Source organism: Coloeus monedula, assembly GCF_965178545.1.
Source record: "Coloeus monedula genome assembly, chromosome: 3".
Taxonomy (NCBI): Eukaryota; Metazoa; Chordata; class Aves; order Passeriformes; family Corvidae; genus Coloeus; species Coloeus monedula.
Genome location: NC_138783.1, coordinates 17,297,379 through 17,316,169, shown reverse-complemented (window position 1 = coordinate 17,316,169; position 18,791 = coordinate 17,297,379). Strand labels below are relative to the sequence as shown.

General features: G+C 49.6%; 1 protein-coding gene across 1 annotated transcript; it reads right to left on the bottom strand.

Moving 5' to 3' along the window:
* Window positions 1–15,444: 15,444 nt before the first annotated feature.
* Window positions 15,445–16,634, bottom strand: IL18BP (interleukin 18 binding protein). The gene is made up of 4 exons (XM_082279239.1): window positions 16,531–16,634; window positions 16,268–16,333; window positions 15,901–16,030; window positions 15,445–15,790 (listed from the first exon to the last, which is right to left on the bottom strand). Exons 2-4 carry the CDS (start codon window positions 16,326–16,328, stop codon window positions 15,604–15,606), a joined length of 378 nt encoding a protein of 125 aa, XP_082135365.1. The 5' UTR covers window positions 16,329–16,333; window positions 16,531–16,634; the 3' UTR covers window positions 15,445–15,603.
* Window positions 16,635–18,791: the final 2,157 nt, after the last annotated feature.

The following is an 18,791-nucleotide window of genomic DNA, read 5'->3' as shown; positions in this document are numbered from 1 at the left end:
GAAGAGCTAGAGGCAATAGTTTTGTTTTACACCTGAATTGCTAAGTAACCACTGTGATAACCTTTCCCTTAAACTGAGTGTGGGATATACTGGGAAAAGGGAGGGAGGGAGGGAGAGCAGTTAGGGGCGAAAGCATTGCTGGACACTGCGTATATCCTTCTGAGCTATGTGGAGTGCTGATAAATCCTGATTTTGATCCATGTGAAGCTACATCTGCTCCAGCCTTAGTCTGTAAGTTTTGAGGACCAGGGACCACCTCTCATTATGTCTTGGCACAGCAACTACTATAGGATAGATCCAGGCTTTTTCAGTTGTTCTGCCCCCACTTTATTTATTGTGGCAAAGCAAAATAGCAACTCCACACATACCTATGACAATGGAGCAAATTTCCATCCCAGCATGGGCCATGTCAAATGGTTGGGAGCATGTTTGGTGGGATTCTTGGATTCTCAGCTGCCAGCCTGTTGGTTTTCAGAGTGGAGTTGGATTTTACTAGGAGCATATGTGTTTTCCTGACATATTATTTGTTATATGATGGTACAGGCAATGAAGCAGAACGCAATTTCTTAACACAAATTATAAGGAGGTTGGGAAGTTTGTCTAATTTGATGTAACTGTTTTGAAGCACCAAGAAGCATTAGAGACAAGTTTTGACCAAAGTTGACAGGTTCTAGTGAAAGCAGCAGTAGGGCACATGCTGGACAGAATTTGGTCCTTATCATGTAACAAGATTGATTCACATCCAGAATGCTTGTCTCCAGCACTTCAGAAAACATGGCAATACACCTACAGTTTTGTAGACTTCTGTTATTAATATTGTTCCTGTTACTGTTTGTTTTCTTATTTCATTGCTGTTTCCAATAAACTGTTCTTATCTCAACCCATGAACATTGCCTTTTGTGCCTCCAGTTGGAGGTGGGGGGAAGGGATCGTGGGAGGCTTTTTTAGTGGGAGTACTGAATTGGAGAATACCATTCCCAAACCATGACAGAAGGATGCAGACATTTAAGTTTTTAAATCAAATATTTAATCTATGTTGTGGAACATACCAGAAATTCCAGTCCAACTGTTGGCTGATGTTTAACTCCAAAAGTCAGACTCACCCAAGCTGTAGCTGTTGTGGTATCGTTATTGCTAGTAATGTTTCCACTATCTAAGCATCTAATCACATTGAAAATCCTATTACTAGACCTCCACACTGCTTATTTTCTCAGTCCTGAACAGTGGCTAACAGTTGTGATAGACCAGAAATCTGTAATATCAACACAGCTTCACAACTAAATGAAATTATTTGGATTTTTCTGTGTTGGAGGTAGTATTTGCAAGAAATTCTAGACAAGGTTGACAGCATGAGTTTGGACTAAGTAAAAGAGATTCAAACTCCCACCTGTGTCAAAAGGAGTGATACTGGTGATACTACTTTTTCCACTTAACATTTGAGGACTTAATATTCATAAAACATTAGACTAAAATACTTTGATGCATCCTCATTAGTTTTAACTCTTGTTTCCTTTATTTTTCTCAGTACCTGAAGAGTGGAGAACCTTTAAAGTTCTCTACTGGTTTGCAGCCAACCAAAGAAAATTCTATTTCAGGTTTAGCTTAGCTGATAACATTCGAGCTCCAGCCATCAGAATCCAAACAAAATTCTAAATTCTGGCATTCCAGGAAATTTAATCTCTAGAAATACTTTCTATCCTTCTCTGCTCCTTGCAAATCATTGATAGCATGAAACATTCCTGTCCAGTTCTCAGGATTTAGTTTCTGTGTGGCTTTGGTGAGGGATGTGCAAGAAGTGAAATATATGTTGCAGGTATGTGTCTGTGAAGTGTCAAAGTCACCTGCAATGCATCTTTACTTTACTAACTACTATCCACAGAAAAATGTGCATTATATGGTTCTTAATCAAACCACATTGCTGTCTCCACTGCTTAAGGCTTGGAAAATTATTTGCTTTCATTTTTAGGGATGGGGGAACTGCCTTCAGTGGGGCTCTTGGAGATACACAGAGCCCTTTGTTGTAATATTGCCATGAAGATGAAATAAAATATGGGGTGATTTTCTTGCCTGTTGTGGTTCTGTGTTCTCCATCATCTCCAAAATTAAAAAGAACATGGAGTATCTTTAGAAAAGTGGAGAATGGTGTGTGTAGTACAGCGTTACACCATGGTCGCTCTCTGAGCATTACCCACTTCCCTTAACAGAGATAATTTATCCCTGAACTCACCAAAATAGTTTTAGACGCAGCCTATGGAAACACAAAGAATGCAACAGACTGTGCTAAATGTCAAGAATTCCTGTGCAATTTTCTAGGGAAAACTGGTGGGTATATCTTCTCTTCCCTAAGTTTTCAGTAAAATTTAGCTAGACTTTCAGTATAATCAGTACTACTATTTAAAGTTTAATCCACCTGACACAATGGATTTTACAACTGGTTTCCATAAGCTATTTGACATTTCCTTATGTAACGTAGCAGCTATAGAAGTTCTGTAAAAATCATAGAAGCCTTTTTCAGCTTTCTAGTTTATATTAGAAGACTTTTGAACTCAGGAAACAAGAATAGGATTTCAAATCTGAACTTGGCAAATTATCTGGGTGCTCTTCCCTCACTGATGGGTAACCAAAACCTACCCGCTTTTATGTATCTGTTCTGGTGAAAAGAATAGCTCCTTTGTCTACAGAAGCTCAAGCTGAGAACAAGCTGGTTTGCATTTTATCTCCATATAATTGTCCAATACAGCTGGTTTAGACCATCATTCTTGTCCAGCCTTATACCCACTGTTCATCAATGCTTGAAAGTGGCTGGAGTAATAAAACTGGTAACACATTTGCATACCAAAAGTGATTGAACTTTTAAATTATGAGAGATATGATTGATAAATACATTTTTATTAAAACACAGAATGACTCTGTAGCCTAAATGTGGCATGCACTGAAGGAGTCTTGGACTACTGCTGAAGGTTTGGTTTAAACTTTCAGTTAAAAGAATCTAGAGCTCTACCAGGCTGCAAGGTGACCTCCAGCAGAAATAATATCACCTTGGTAAATACCTCTCTTTGTCCAATCCAGCAAAAAATAAATTTGTCTGAACAGATGGTGGTTTATTCTAACAACATGGTTTCTCCATGGTGGTATTATTTCTAACAACATCCCAGACAACCATGTTTCAAATGATGCATGCCCTCCACTCAACTGCACTGGTATTCGTTCTAAGTTGGTCTCATACAGTCAGCTAGAAATTACACAGTGTTTTGGAATTATGCTCTGTCATTGCAATGTTTCCTTTTATGAGTTACTGGTCAGTTTTTGTTCCAGTGGTAAACTTCAACAAATTCCCCCACCCCTGCTTAGGTAAATTAGAGATAAAACCTACATTCCTGTCCTTGCCATCTTTATGTGCTCTGGTTTGGAACATACAACTAGAAGTAGAAAAAACAAGAGGCCAGTAAAACTAGGAGATAAACAGCTGCTGAGCCCTTTCACCACCACCACCCCACCTTGCTGCCCAGAAGCAAAGTGTGGCAAGCACTTAGTGTGTGATAACGAAGTGAGAAATCAGTGTATAAGAACACTGTATAAGAACTAATTAGTGCCTTGAATAGTAATTAGACTATATTGCCCAAGAGGTCTTATGCCACAGTAAGCTGCCACCCACATTCACTGAGCAGTGGTAGCATATTGCTACCCCCTGGAAATTACTTATAGTTAATCCAATTCTTCAAACAGCTGAGAGTGTTTCCACAGCAGTTACCTGCCAATTACAGCATTAAAACACCTCAGAAAAGTTTTGAAGTGTGGATTTTGGTTTCTATGAACTGAAGATACCTCAGTTCTGGTTACCTCAGAGGGTAAAGGTTCAGCAATTACAAGAAGAGTTTTGATAGAAACTCTGCCACTGAAAGGGCTTTATGGAAAATGGGGAGGTGGAAGTGAGATATGGTTGAGATCAAAAGATACTTAATTGGCCTGAAGATGTTAATTATCAAGAAGACCTTGGTGATTAGCATCATTTTCTTGATTTTCATCTGGCTGAAGTCTGAAGCTACCATTGTTTTCCTTGTAGACATCCCTGGGAGTGTTCAAAGCCATGCTGGACAGGGCTTTGAGCAACCTGATCTAGTGGAAGGTGTCCCTGCATATGGCAGAGGATGGAACAAGATGGGCTGTAAGGTCCTTTCCAACTCAAAATATCCTGTGATTTTATGAGGGGCTGGGTGAAGGAGAGGCAACTGCAGCCCAGAGCTGGGATGGAGGAATGAAGGAGAAACAAGGAGTAAGAATCCTTCCTCAACAAGTCAGGAAGCTCTTTAACAGGCAGAATATAGAGAAAGAGAAAAAAACCTGAGCTCCTGGGGCAGTTTTTTTGCTAACTTTACAAGCCTGTTTTGACAAAAATAAAGGAAAAGGAAGAACATTTCTCTAGAAGAGCCCCCCATGCTGCTCTTTCTGTGGCTCCTGATTAGTGTGGTGTATATCCAATCCAGTGTTTGTTGTTCAGTAATGAGTTGTTCCTTCCATGCAAGAACTAGCAGAAAACTAGATCCCAGAAGCTGCCTCAGAGTCCCTGCAGCCTGCAGCGCTGGCCTGGGAGGGGTAAGGCCACTGCTGCTCTGCAGCCAGAATCTCTGCAATAGAGAGGGGAGAAAGGAAGCTGTACTCTCTTTGTGTGCAGCACAAAAATCCCAATTATTTTAGGGAAATTTTGCTTACTTCTGGTAGCAATAACCTGCTTCTGAAAAAAATTATTTTGAGTGATCTAAATGTAGTAAATCATGTGTTCATTTTTTTTGTCCTGAGTGGGGGCCTCTTAGGTGAAAATCAGACTAGATATTGATAGCAGCAGAAAATTATTCATTTGATTGTTTCAACCAGGCATGGTTTTAGATGTGTATCCTCCTTCCACCAAGGAAAACCCTGATTTATTATGTGTTATCCCAAAACTTTTCTAGTACAAGATTCCATCCCTGTTCCTTTTGCTTCACAGGTTTTGACTGCTACAGGAGATTTTCAGTGCTTATTTAGTAGTAGCATCATTTCAGGTTTTCGAATTTGCTTTGATAATTCCACTTTTTTTTTTTTTTTCCCTAATTGTAGGTCTGTCTATTAAGAAAACTGCAAAAAAACAGTAAAAAAGCCTTTGACTATTGTGTGAGAATACTACTATCACAAGGAAAGTTTATCCTATTCAATGGAAGTTCCAAGCCTATGAAATTAATTTCTTCACAGGGTGTTTTCTTCCATTCTTTCTTCAGAAAAAAACTAATTAATACCCCTCATTGATCACTTGTGCTAACATACACCCATCTGAAACTGCTGTATTAATCAAAGAGGACCTTGAATCTGTATAATCTTGTGCATCTTGAGTAATGTACACAGGATGAATAGCAAACCCACCCAATTTAGATCAAAATGGCATTTTGAACTGAGCAGGTGTTAAAATACAAGATTACAGGAAAATGCAGAGAGTCAGTCCCTTAATAAACCTAATCTGAGTCTTGACTGCAGAGCAGATACATAATCTGACCAGAAAGCCCTAGGGAGACTGCGGCCTTAAGGAAAACAAAATGCTGGGTTTGCTGGTTTTGCTGCATGGGAATTTTAGGAATTCCTAAGTGGGCTGATGGCTGAGAGGAATTTTGTTTGCTGTCTCTTTGCTTGAACAACTACTGTACTTATTTAGTTAGTCCATAGATAAGTTGAGGCAAATAAGTTTGTGATCAAAGCTGAAGTTCTACAGCCTTTCAGGCTGCACTATGATCCATTCTTGTTGTCAATAGCTTGAAAATTATATTTGTGTCTGCTTGTGCAGCAGAAGCTGGGGCTACTGGCATTAGGTTGTAGCAGTGGAGTGCTCAAGTGTAGTGAAACAAATTCCTTGCCAGCAAGATAAAGTAGATAATACTGTAGCACTGAACTTGAACAATACACTGACCCTTGAAATATTCACTGTATGGGTATTTTGATACTCAGGTGTACACAGACTCCAGAACAGGCAATTCATCTATAAACACCTCTGTAAAATCCTCAAGCCTGGCCATCCTATGCAAAGCTTCTGTCCACAGCAGAGGCAAACGTTACAGCAGGGAAGGCTGTGACATGGAACTGCAGGGAGGCAGAATATTAGGAGAAAAGTCAAAGGAAAGGAGGAAAGGAGGAAATCTTCTCCTCCCAAAGAATTGGGAGTGGTGATACCTCCCTTCTTCCCCCAGATGAAGGTCACCCTCAGCAGTTCACAGCCTGATTATTCCCAACCCTGAGAGAGCAGAAAGGAGGCATGTGCAAGATCTTCATTTTCATGCTGTGTTTCCAACATGCAGCCTGCACTTTTCCTAATAAAGAGCAGGGGACCCAGATGAGTGGCAGGATTTGCTTTGCCAGAACACACCTGAAGCTATTCCAGCTTGGAGGTGCGCACAGTACATGCTGTCTGGAAGACGGACATACACTGACCTGGGTATTCACATTTGAATTGCATCAGGATAAGTATTTACATAAATGAAAAGTGAGAAGGAAATGTTACAAAGCTTTACCAGCATGGGAGGAGAGAACTGTTCTGCATAGATGTAAGGTAGAATGATTGGTGGAGTTGTGCTCCCTGGGATTTAAAGTTCAAGTATTCAAAAAAACTCAAAAGTGTGTATCCATCCATAAAGCATGAATGTGCAGGCTCACAAATGCACAGGTGAATTGTATTTTCATACAAGAAGTACTTTTGTAATTGTAAGGGATGCACAGTCAAAGCCCTGTTTGTTCATGTGTCCTCAGAAAGGGACACCTTCTGGGAAGCCAGGTGTCCGAAGGATGGGTGGTCAGCACTGTCCAAAAAGAACTTATCCTTGGTGGCTCAAGCTGAGAACTTCAACACTGAAGTACTTACATTCATTTTTAAAAGACTTTTTTAAATTTTCATTTTTTTATGTCAAACCAACTACGCCCTGGAGCAAGGGCACTTACACTGAGTGAACTTTAGGAAAGAAAGTTTGACTACAATTTTGGTTATTTCCCAGTAACCTTTCTAACGTGACCTGGGACAAAAGTTGAAATTAAACGTTACACGAAACTAAAGATTTGCTAATCCCAAAACGTAATGCTGAAAATTACAGTGTATTGTAGCACTTGGGTTTCTATTGTTCAAATCCTAAATTAGGGGAAAAAAAGTAAGAGCAGAAAGCTGCATGATCACAAAGCTGGTATGAAATATTAGTGGTCACTAAGCAGCTGGAGACTGAAACTCTGGAGCAGGGCACCTTGGGGCCAGATAGCTCAGCTCTGTTCACTCAGATAGTGGATGTTGTCATTGCCATTGAGACTCCAGAGCTACACAGAGATAGTACATTTACTTTAGTTTGTCCTTACTGTATCACTGACTTTTTTTATAAATTAAATTACAGAATAAAACAGAGGTCCTAGATGCTCTTCCCTCGAGCCTTCTCTTCCAATGCTCTTCTCAAGGCAGTTTTTACTGAATAAAATCTCAACTCCTGTCAGCTGGAATAATTCCCATGAAAATTCCTGTCCCCTTTAAAGATTTGCCTAAAGGAGTCTTTGCAAAATGGAGCAAAATCGCCCCACCATTCTTTGTGGTTACTATTCATAAAACTATTAATTATTACCTTAGGCATACAGATACAGTGTATAAACAATTGCAACACATGAAAGATAAACTTTGCAGAATATCCTACTTCACCTCGACTACAAAACAACAAATTTCAAACAAAAATACCTGCTAGGAAGAGTTACTGGAGAGGGAGAGATGGCCTCATTCATAAAAATACAAGCTATTAAATGTTTCTCTCTTATTTACCCCCCTCCTTTAGAGCCAAAACAGTGACTTACTCTTTCTCTGGATGCCAGTGGATGGGTTTGTCCGTGATCAGTTTCCCGCTTGGCTGAACTTCTCAGCTGTGGCTGGGAGTGGGGTCAGTCTGCAGGGCAGGCAGCAGTGCCTTGTCTCTCACTCGATGCTGCTCTTTTATGTTGTCATGAGCCAGCACCCCATGGCATTCCCCCACCAGCCAGGAGTGCGGCCCAAGGTCTGCCCCAACCATTAACACTACCTGTGCCATTCTGTCAGGCACGAAGAGCTCGCCTGGAAATGCTCAGAAGTGCCAGCCAGCTCCCTGCTTGCTCTGTGAGGGGAGCTGGGGCGCTTGGCTGCTGACCTGTGTTCACAGGGGATTGGCCAGCCTGGTATGCACAGACAGAGGCAGGACCTCTGGCACTTTGCTCCCCTCATGGCTCTGTGCTGGCCATCCACCTGGGGAGCCCTGTGACTGTCCCCATGGGACATATTCTGCTCTGTCTGCTTCCTGGGGACTTTGAGTGGAGGTTTAAAACAGAACTTCAGGCACAGTTGGAAAGCCTGCTCAGTCAACTGGAGGGAGTAACTGGAAAGTCTGAGTAAGTAAGAGGAATGCTTGAGATCACATGGCTTGAGGAGAAGAGGAGACTGTGAGGGGAAACCTCATAGCAGTGTGCAGCTTCCTCATGAGGCTGCAGAGGGGCAGGCACTGATCTCTGCTCTCTGTGACAGTCCCAAGGGAATGGCCTGAAGATGTATGAGGGGAGGTTTAGGCTGGATATTAGGAAAAGGTTCTTCCCCTAGAAGGTGGTTGGGCACTGAACAGGCTTCCCAGGTCATGGCCCCAAGGCTGCCAGAGCTTAACAAGCATTTGGACAATGCTCTCAGGCACAGGGTGGGATTGTTGGACTGTTCTGTGCCGGGCCAGGAACTGGAATCAATGATCCTTGTGGGTCCCTTCCAATTCAGGATATTCTATGATTCTATGAAATTTTCAGTCACAGCTTATCAGAGGCACAACTGGCTCTCAACTGTTCAAACATTGTGTATGCTTCTCCACAATCCAGCATGGAAAACGCCACCTTTGTGGCATGTTTTACATTCCTGTTTTCACAGCAGAGTACCTACTGAATGCTAGAATTTCTGCTGTTAGCCTGGGACTAACTGTCCTGAGTAAGCAGAGAGATTATTTGCAAGGACTCATGAGCAGCTTCACAAGGAAATGCAGTAGGAGTACCCTAAAAATAATCATGAGGCAATGTGCTGTGGGACAAAGGCACTCTAGTAGGGCACGTGTAAGGAACAAAGACTAAGATATGCTGTGGTTCAAATGAAAAGATATTTGCTGCTTTTTTAAAAATGATGCCTGGCCTTTACATGCCCCAGGTCCCTCTGGGAACGGCCGATACTGGTACCACTGAAAGGGCATTTGGCCAAAGTCAGGAGGAGTCAGGGTGCCATTCAGGGCCTGGACATACAGGCTTTTTTTTTATCTAGCAAACAATGTACCATGAGCAGACAGTTTCTCCAGAAAGCTGTGGGAAATGGTGTCAAAGGCTTTACTAAAGCCCAGGTAGACACATCCACAGCCTTTCACTCACCTACTGAGCAGGTCATCTTGTCACAGAAGCCAGGTTGGTCAAGCAGGACCTGCCTTTCACAAACCCATGTTGGCCAGGCCTGATCCCCTGGTTGTTCTGCATGTGCCACATGATGGCACTCAGGATGGTCTGCTCCATCACGTTTCAAGGTACTTAAGACTTTTCCTCATTCTTTGTCTCTGTGTTTCCCCAGCCATCCAATAAAGGAGATTCTCCTTAGCCCCCGTTTTGTGGTTAATGTATTTATAGAAACATTTATTTTACGGTCTTTTACAGCAGTGGCCAGATGGGCTTCCACTCTTCTCATTTTCTCCCTGCATAACCTCATGATATCCTTGTTGGTTTCCTGATTTGCTGCCCCTTCTTTCAAGTGTCATAAACTCTCCTTTTTACTCTGAGTTCCAGACAAAGTTCTCTTCCTTCTGGCTGCTTCTTTCAGCATACCCTGCTCTTGCGCCCGGAAGATTCCTTACAGCACGTTCAGCCTTCCTGGCCTCCTCTGCCCTTCACGACAGCATCCCAAGGGACTCTGTCAACCAGGCCCTTGAACAGGCCTAAGTCTGCTCTCAGGGAGTCCAAGGTGGCAGTTCCACTGACTCCCCTCCTTACTGCTCCAAGAATCCAAAACTCTATCCTTTCATGGTCACTGTGCCCAGGGTAGCCTCCCACCATAGTAACATGCACTAGTCCTCCTCTCCTGACAAACAGCACATCCAGCAGGTGCCTTCTCTAGCTGCCCCCTCACCAGCTGTGTCAGGAACATCTCTTCCACACACTCCAGGAACCTCCTGAACTCTCTCCTCTCTACTGGATTGCCCCTGTGAAGACAAGGGCTGGCCATCATGAAACTTCTTGTCTGCCTCTAGGTCCTGGCTGGGTGATCTGTACCCAGCTCCCACCTGGATATCTGCCCTGTTGGCCTTCCCCATGATTCTTACCCACCAACCCTTGACACTTGCATCACCACTGTCAGGCTCTAGACAGTCAAAACACTCCCTCACATACAGGGCTACCACACCACCTCTCATTCCTTGCCTGTCCATTCTGAAGAGTTCATCACCATCCATTGCACCACTCCAGTGGTGCCAGTCATCCCGCTATGTCTCTGTGATAGCAACTATGCCATAGTTTTCCTCTTGCACCATGCCTTCCAGGTTCTCCTGTTTGCTGCCCACGCTGCAGGCATTGGGGCAGATGCACTTCAGCTGGGTTATTGATCCTGATGCCTTTTTGGGGAGAGAAGCTCCAATTCCTGAGTGACCATTCTCAGGAGCTTCCATGGTTTCTAGCACATCAATAACACTTGCATCCTTGCCGCTTCATGGATCTCCATTCCCTACATCTACTGAGATGGTAGCCTGAACGACCTCACTAACACACCATCCCTCAAACAGCATCAAGCCGCTCCCAGGCTTATCTCCAGTGACCTGGTTTTTATCTCCTTTCCCCTTCAAATCCAGTTTAAGGCTCACTCAACATGGCCTGCTAACTCCTGCACAAAGATCCTTTTCCCTCTGAGGCAGGTATACCCAGTCTGTCACTAGTAGGCTTGTTGTCATCTAAACTGACCCATGATCAAAACCCCAAAAATTCTGTTGGTGGCCTAAAGCCAGGGATTTGTCTGTACAACTTTCCTGTTTCTACTCTGAGCAGTAGCCCCCCCAGACCAACCTCCCCAGTTTTACTGCTGACCATGACATCCTGTGGTTTGGAATATGCCTGGGGTCTGTTGGGGTCCAATGTCCTGGCCATGTCCCTTTCCAACTCCTTTCACACCCACACTCTACTTGCTGGTGGGGCAGCGTGAGGAGGACCAAAGACCTTGATGCTCAGCACTGACTGAAACATCCCTGGTTTATCAGTGCTCCCTCCAGCAAAAATCCAAACCACAGCCCCAGGGAACAGATGGAATGCCTCCTCTGCCCAACACAGTACCTTCTCCATCCCTTATTCTATGCCATGTACATCCTGCTCAGGTCCAATACCCACCACCCCCTTCCCACCCTTAGCTATCATGCACAGATATCATTCCCCTCATCTGTGGACCACTGCTATGAAATGTACATAAAATGCCCATAAAATGTCCACAAATGTTCACAAAATCATAGAATCACAGACTGGTTTGGGAGGGACCTTAAAGCTCATCTTGTTCGAAACCCCTGCCATGAGCAGGGACACCTTCCACTGGACCAGGTTGCTCTCCATGCCCTATCCAATATCAAACATTTCCAGGGATGGGGCATATACCTGCTCTAGTTTGGCTTTCTGCATGGCTGCAGTGCCTCTAAGGGTGTACCTGCTCTTTGGTGACTTATGCATGGCCACACACTTTCAGGTGTTCCAGCATGACCTCCAGCACAGCTACAGACAACTTCAAGGTGTACCTTCTCCAGCATGGTCTTATCCTTGGGGCACATTCCCTTCAGAGGTGCTCCTGCTGCAGCATGGACATACCCACGGGTCACAGTAAGCAGAAGCAACCACTAATGAGAACCAGACTAATTTACAGTAAGGCGAGCACAGGAGCTTGTCGTTTTACTTTCCCTTCCTCCTTAGCCTCCAGGGCTGCCCTGGCCAGGCTCTCCTCCCACCAGAGCTTACTTCTCATCCCAGGTGCCCTGAGGGGACAGTGTCTCCTTCTCCTCATCAGAGTCCCCCTAGCTGGATTCCTGCCCTCAGGCAGGAATAGTGCTGCTTGTACTTCCCCCACTACAGCAAATCCTCTGTGTGCCATCCCAGTGAGCCCCAGGACCCCTCCTCCTCGGTGTCCCCAGCACCTCCAGCTCTCATCCCCCTGACCCCTCATCACCCATTGATAACCCCCATATCTGGCTGTTGTCCATCTCCCTGCTGGCTGATGGGGCCCCTCATCTGGGGAGGACCCTGCTCCTGATGGACATGAACCCTGCCGGTATTTGGGGGTGATGGGCGAGCATGGCCAAGTTGCCGCTACCAGCATAGGAGGAGTCAGAGGTGGCTGAGCCACATGACTGATAAAGTCTGGGGGGTTCTCTTTGGCTTTGGTGCCCAGCTGTAGGCTGCCATCCCAATGTCATGAGCCTTGGTCCCATGGTCCCACTGCTTTGTTTCTGAACCTCCAAGCGTGCTGTGCCCTGCTGTGCAAACCTGGGTCCCCAGGGAGAGGTATTGCTGCTGACCTGAGCCACAGCCTACGCTGTCCTCAGCAGCACAACAGGGATTGGGGCAAGCACTGCGTGCTGGGTCAGGAGCACCCCGCACCCATGCACTCAGAGGGTCAGGACATGCTGCTGGCTGGGACCCAGTAGGGCTGCTCCACCCAGCAGGGTGACACAGCAGGGCAGGTCTCAGCTGGTGCCGGCATCAGCGTCTGGGTCAGTGCTGGGACATGTGCTGAGGAGGGGCTCTGGACTGTGATGCAGCTGGGGTGCTTTCCCCCCAGCCTGCCCTGCATCTCTCAGCAGCCCCTCCCAGGCCCCGCCACTCTCCCTGAGCTGACCTTGTTCCTGCTGCCACACCTCCACAGCCACTTGAGGAGCAACCAGTTGCTTCCCTGTTCACAGCACCATGGCATCTGGGGGCTTCCCTCAGGGTGGCTCTGCCCTGATGGAGCATCTACCCTGATGGAGCAACTGCTGGCCAGCACCTTGGCCGCTGGCAGCCCCCCACACCAGCAAGACCTCCACCTCATCAAGGAGATGGTGTTGGACATGGCCCCCACCTTCTTAGGTGCTACTGTGTCCACAGGAGCATACCAGTGCCACCAATCTATCCATGTCAGCTGCTCCACCTCCACCTTTCTCTGGAAAACAGGCACCCTGCCCTTCAACTGGGATGCCATCTTCATGATGGAGACCTGCTACAGTGTCCCTACCAAGGACTTCTTCCATGAGGACAAGGAGGTCCTCATCCCGCTTTTCCAGATGTTTGAGGTGGCTGACATCGCTTTCTTCCAGCTCTGACTGCGCTCAGCACCTACAACTGTGAGTTTGTGAGAGGTGATGTCCCTGCAAGACAGTCTCTCCCACCACTGGGCCACAGGGACATGTGGCAGGGAATGGTCCTGTCCCACCAGCCCTGCCAGGACAGAGATGTCTCAATCTTGGTTGTGGGGTGGGCAATGGGGGCGTGTGCCACGGGCACCATGGCCTTGAGCATCTCTGAGCTGCTCTGACCTGGGGTTTGCACTAGGATCCATGGGCAGCAAAGTGTGACACAGCATGGCATGGCACAACACGAGATGGCACGGCATGGCTGTGCTGTGCAGTGAGGAGCATGCTGCTGCCATCACACTGCAGCAAGGAAAAGGGTCAGGGACGGAGCCACCAGCATCACAGGGACAGCAGGACAGAATGGGGGACACAGAGATATCTACACACAGTCCTGCACAGCAGGTATCTGTGCCAAGCTCAGCCTGGCCATATTGCCACTGCCCTCAGGATATTGGCTGAGCCTGGCAGAGGCCTTTGCTGAGTGGCAGCTGGGGTGTCAGGATGCAGCTGAGTGTGGGGTCTGTGAGAGGCTCTCCCAGGGATGGAGGCTGGCATTAACCGAGCCTAGGGGGTGTAGCAGGGCTGCCTTGGGCGAGTCCCTGCCCAGGTGGCTGTGCCGCTGCTTGCCTTCCCCTGGCTCCTAAGAGTCACTGTGGGACTGGGGTGTCCCCAGGGGGCTCCTGTGGCTCCCTCCCCATGAGGGCAGCTCATGGGGGCTGCATCTGGAGGCTTCTCCATCCCCCCCCCATCCTTATCCCTCACATTCTGAGCATCCTGAAGTGTGATGCCCATAGCCCAGGGGTTGCTCAAGGGGTTCGGGATCTGTTCCCCAGCCTGTCCCACAGCCCAGGGGGGTTGCAACTCCCACAAGCACCTGAGGGAGCAAGAAGGAGGCTGGCACCCAAGAGCAGGGGCCCTGCCAGCACAGGATTGTTAGGGGGGCTGCCCCATGGAGCAGCAGATGGGACTCAGCAATGCCATGCTGATGCCATGAAGATTTTTGCCTTTTCTTTTATACCCCTGTTATACCTTTTACAACTTCTGTATTCCTAGTGCTTTTTGCCTACATTCTTGGACTTGTTTGTCAAGCTGAGAGACTAAACACTTTAGAAGCTTCGTAGTTAGGGATCAATGTGCCTCAGACCCCAAGGTCCTCTCCAGAACATATTCTGTAAACCAAGATAGAACCATCCAGGGGAAGGTTCCTTGGGGAGGGGGGGCTCACTTGAGCCTCTCATTGGGGAATCTTTGATAGATATGCTAATTAGTAAAACCTATAATGTTATACCCAATGTTGGGGGGGAAGAAAGAGAGACACAGAGACACAGGGAAAGACTCGGTGGGGTGCATCTTGATGCATATGACCTGGACGTGTACACCTAAGGATCCTTAAAAATAAATACCAAGGTAAAATCCCTTTTCCCCTTCTAACCGTGTATGCCTCTTGATTTTAAGACCAGGAAAAGGCATGAGTTGCTGGCGACCACGAAGGGACCCTAAAGACCTTGAAACTCGCAGTCTTGGGTTGGAACACATCTTGCTTTGCCCCTCTCTTTGCCGGCAAATTACAGAGGGGCCGGAGCAACAATCTAAGACTGTGACCAGGACTTTAGGACCCAGCACGAAAAGGCATCAATGCTGGGGAACAGCCCCAACCCCCCAGGTGCAGAGAGGGATGTGATGGGCCCATCTCCCGGGGCCCCTGCAACCCAGGCCTTCCCCACCCACCCTCTCCTCCAGGGCAGGGCACAGCCATGCTGGCAGGTATTCCCTGGGCAGAACTGGGACTGACTGTGGCTCTCCAGCCCTTCACCAGGCAGGAAGGGGGTCAGGAATGGATTCTGCCCTTCACAGGCACCACGGCTACCTCCTCTCCCTCCCTCCTCATCCCACAGGTGCCCTCTACACCCATGGGCAGCACCATCTCCAGGATGCAGGTAACACTGGGCAGCCTCGATGTAGTTTAATAAACTCTGGGGTCCCAGAGCCAGCTATGGACAGGGCTGGTGCCAGCCAAGGCAGCGCTCCTGGCTCAGCTTGGGGCACCAGGAGCCCCACTCACAGTGGAGTCAGCACATGTGGGGTCAGCACATGTGGGGCCATGCAGTCCCCAAAGCAGGTAACAGAGACGGGTCTCTGGAGGTGTCACATGCCCAGGCAGTGGTGTGGGGCTGTCAGAGCAGGGAGCTGCACTGCAGGGCACTCACCCAGCATGAGTTGCTCCCCCACCTCAGCCCAGCCCCGCACTCTTGCCAGTGACAGGGGCCAGTGCTGGGAATGGCCATCGCACCTCCCTGGTGTCGACACCGAGAGGACTGAGCACCACGCAGGTGAAGTTGGTGTGCAGGTGCTGGGTGTTGAAGGAGCTGAAGTGCAGGTCACGGTGCAGGGCCAACCCTGAGCCCTCCAGCGCCTCTCTGTGGACCCAGTGGGGAGCAATCAGTGCCCACTCCAGGCTGGCAGACCCTGCCCCAACCGGGGCTGCCCCACTGTCACTGTCCCTCAGGATCCCTGTCCCCACACTCACTGCACTGTCCCCTCACGCACAGCCCCGTCCGGGTGCAGGCTCTCCACGAAGGAGCCGTTCTCCAGCCAGTAGAGCAGCGTCAGCTCCGGCAGTCCACTCAACGCCTCGCACGACACGGTCACGCTCTCACCTGCAGCCGGAGGGGGCCTGAAGGTCAGGGGGGCTGCAAGGCTCCCCAGTGCCCCCCAGGAACAGGCACAGCCCCCCTCCCCAACTAAGGGGAACATCTCCCCACCTCATCAGCACCCCGAAATCTTGACTGTGGGTGGAGGATTCACCTTGTGTCTGCTGGAGGCTGGCACAGGAGTTGACTCCCACTGCAGCCTCTCCACCCTTAGGCCCTGCCATGGCAGCGAGGGTCTCTCACCTGGGGGGGGGGGCTCTGCCGGCATCCGCAGGATGGTGATGCTGGGCGGCGGCAAGGCCATGGCACCTGGGGGAGCAGAGGGGGGTGACGCGGGAGGTCAAGAGTGACCCCGAGACCCCACATTTTTGTAGTGGGTGAGGGGGCATGGTCCCATAAAGGGACAGGGGCACTGCTTGTCCCCAGACCCCTGCACAGGCCTCTTGACGGGCATACAGCCCGGGGCTGACCTTAGGCTCCCCGGCCCCCCAGTAACCCCCACTTACCTGTGCAGCGAGCGGCCAGGCCCCAGCAGAGCAGGAGGATCCAAGCGGGGGCTCCCAGGGGCCCTGCGGGCAAAAATGGAGCTCAGTGCTGGGCACACAGGGATGCTCCCCATGAGATTGGGGCGGTTCCCCTAGCATTCCCTGAGCCTGGGATGGTCCTGTCCTCTCAGCATGCTCCCAGCTGGCCATGGTCCCCCCAGCATCCTCCCCCCAGTACTCCCCAAGTGGAGGATCCCGTACCCTCGCATCCACCCAGCACCCCCCGAGTCTGGGATGCTCCCGTACCCCCCAGCATCCTCCTCCCCGGGTCCCTCAAGTCGCGGCTGGTGCTCCTCAAGGCTGTCTGCCCACAGCTCCGGTCCATGCGGAGAGACCGCGGCTCAGACACGGGGCGGCGGCGCTCCGGCCCGCGGCGCTTTATCAGGCGGCCCGGGGAGGGGCGAGAGGCAGAGCCGTGATTCACCGGGAGCCGCCCTCGGCCCCGGCCGCGGCGACGTGGCGCGACGCCACCACACGGGGACCCGCACCTGGACGCTGATGTGTGTCGATGGGTCCTTTGCCGCCATGTCCCCAAGCCCCCAGAACGTGCCTAGTGGCCCCAGCACTCCATGTCCCTGTGCTCTCTGTCCCCTGCACCTGGGGACACACAACCCTCAGGCACTCCCATGACCGGCATCCCATGACCCTCCCCGCCCCACATCCCCCCCTGCCCCTGAGGGAGCATCCTTGGGCTCCCCAGGGATGTAGGAGTGGGGCCCAGCTGGGCCCCCAATGTCCAGCACATAGGGCGCCGGCTGAGTGTCACAGGATTCTGAACATGCTGGTTTGCTCATCAGTGCTTTGGGATCAGGGGCAAGGCACAGTCTGCACAGAAGGAAGGTGGGTGAAGGCCGCGGGAGACTGAATAAACAATGGCTGGGGGAGCCTGGGTGCTGGCCCCTGGCTGGCCCAGCTGGTGCAGGACAACAGCTTAGCAGATAGAAACCGCTAGGGCTTTAGTTCTTGGCTTCGGGAAGTCTCAGCAGGGGACTGGCTGTAGCAAGCCCTCTCCTGTGTCCCACAGCAGTGCCCCAGCCCCAGAGCCAGCCCCGTGACAGCAGACGTAGTTTCCACAATCCACTGGCTACAAAACCAGGGGCCAGCCCCTGCACCCCACTCCCCAGCAGCGCCAAAGCCGGGAGCCAGTGCAGGCACAGCCATAGGGCAGAAGCAGTCACTTGAGTCACAGGCCCTAGCAAAGGCCTGGAAAAGTCCCTAAACTCCCAGTGAGTTTTGTTATCCCTGTTCCCAGCAGAGCAGGAAGGTGGCAGGAACAGCAGTGTGATCTTGGAGACCTGGCAAGCGTGATACATTCCCAGCCTCCTGCTGGGATGAGGCCAGAGGCTGCATCTTCCCCACAGCAACCATGGGTATCCAATGGGCAGTGATGAGCCAGAAGCAGCAGCCAGCTCCTCTGCCGCCTCCCTGCTCCCACCAATACCAACCAACCAGCTGAGCTCTGGATCCTGCAGGGTGAAAGAGGTGGGCAGGAAATGCAGATAGGTGCTTGGTCATCATCCACGCAATATCCTTCCCCCGGGACAGATGAAAGGAGGAACCATGGCATTGCCCCGCAGCAGGGAAGACGATCAAGAAAAACCCAGGGCCGCGCCTCCGTTTCCAGGGCTCTTATTTTGGTGTTTGGCACAACACTGCAATGTGGTTTCACCCAAAAGAAAACTCAGAGGGTGCAGCAGGGCGCTGGGGTTCCCCAGGGGGAACACAGCCCACACAGCACCCACAGCCATGCCACCACTGTGGCCACTTCCCAAATCCCCTGAGCCAGGAGCTGCCTTGTAGCCATCCACTAGCCCCAGTGCCCTCAGGGAATATGACTCAAGTCTTCACATGCCAAAATACCACCACTGGCCCTGGGATTGGGGAATTTGCCCCCACTCACTGCCAAAAAAAGAGCCCAAGGCCACTCGCACCAGCAGGACTGTGGCATGGTTCGTACCAGCATGGCCAGGAGGATGTCATGGAGTAATGCTGGGGCAGGGAAACACCAGCACCAGCCCAACCTTCACTCCATCCCTTTTATTCCCGTGCCAAGAGCAATACCCAGTGAGGGCGAACCCGCGCCCTGGGGCAGGGGCACCCACTCTTGGCTGCTCTTGATGTACCATTACCATCACCCAACAGGGCACAGAGAGGAACAGCACTGGCCCCACTCCATGCCTTGGCTGAGCCCCCCTGAGCAGTCAGGACACCGCTGGCCTCCA

Excerpts from the sequence above, each read along its gene's own strand:
- IL18BP (XM_082279239.1), bottom strand. The coding sequence starts at position 16,328 with ATGGCCTTGCCGCCGCCCAGCATCACCATCCTGCGGATGCCGGCAGAG. Across the intron at positions 16,031-16,267 it reads GGCAGAGCCCCCCCCCCCAG|GTGAGAGCGTGACCGTGTCG; the intron begins GTGAGAGACCCT and ends CTCCGGCTGCAG. Across the intron at positions 15,791-15,900 it reads GTGCGTGAGGGGACAGTGCA|AGAGGCGCTGGAGGGCTCAG; the intron begins GTGAGTGTGGGG and ends CTGGGTCCACAG.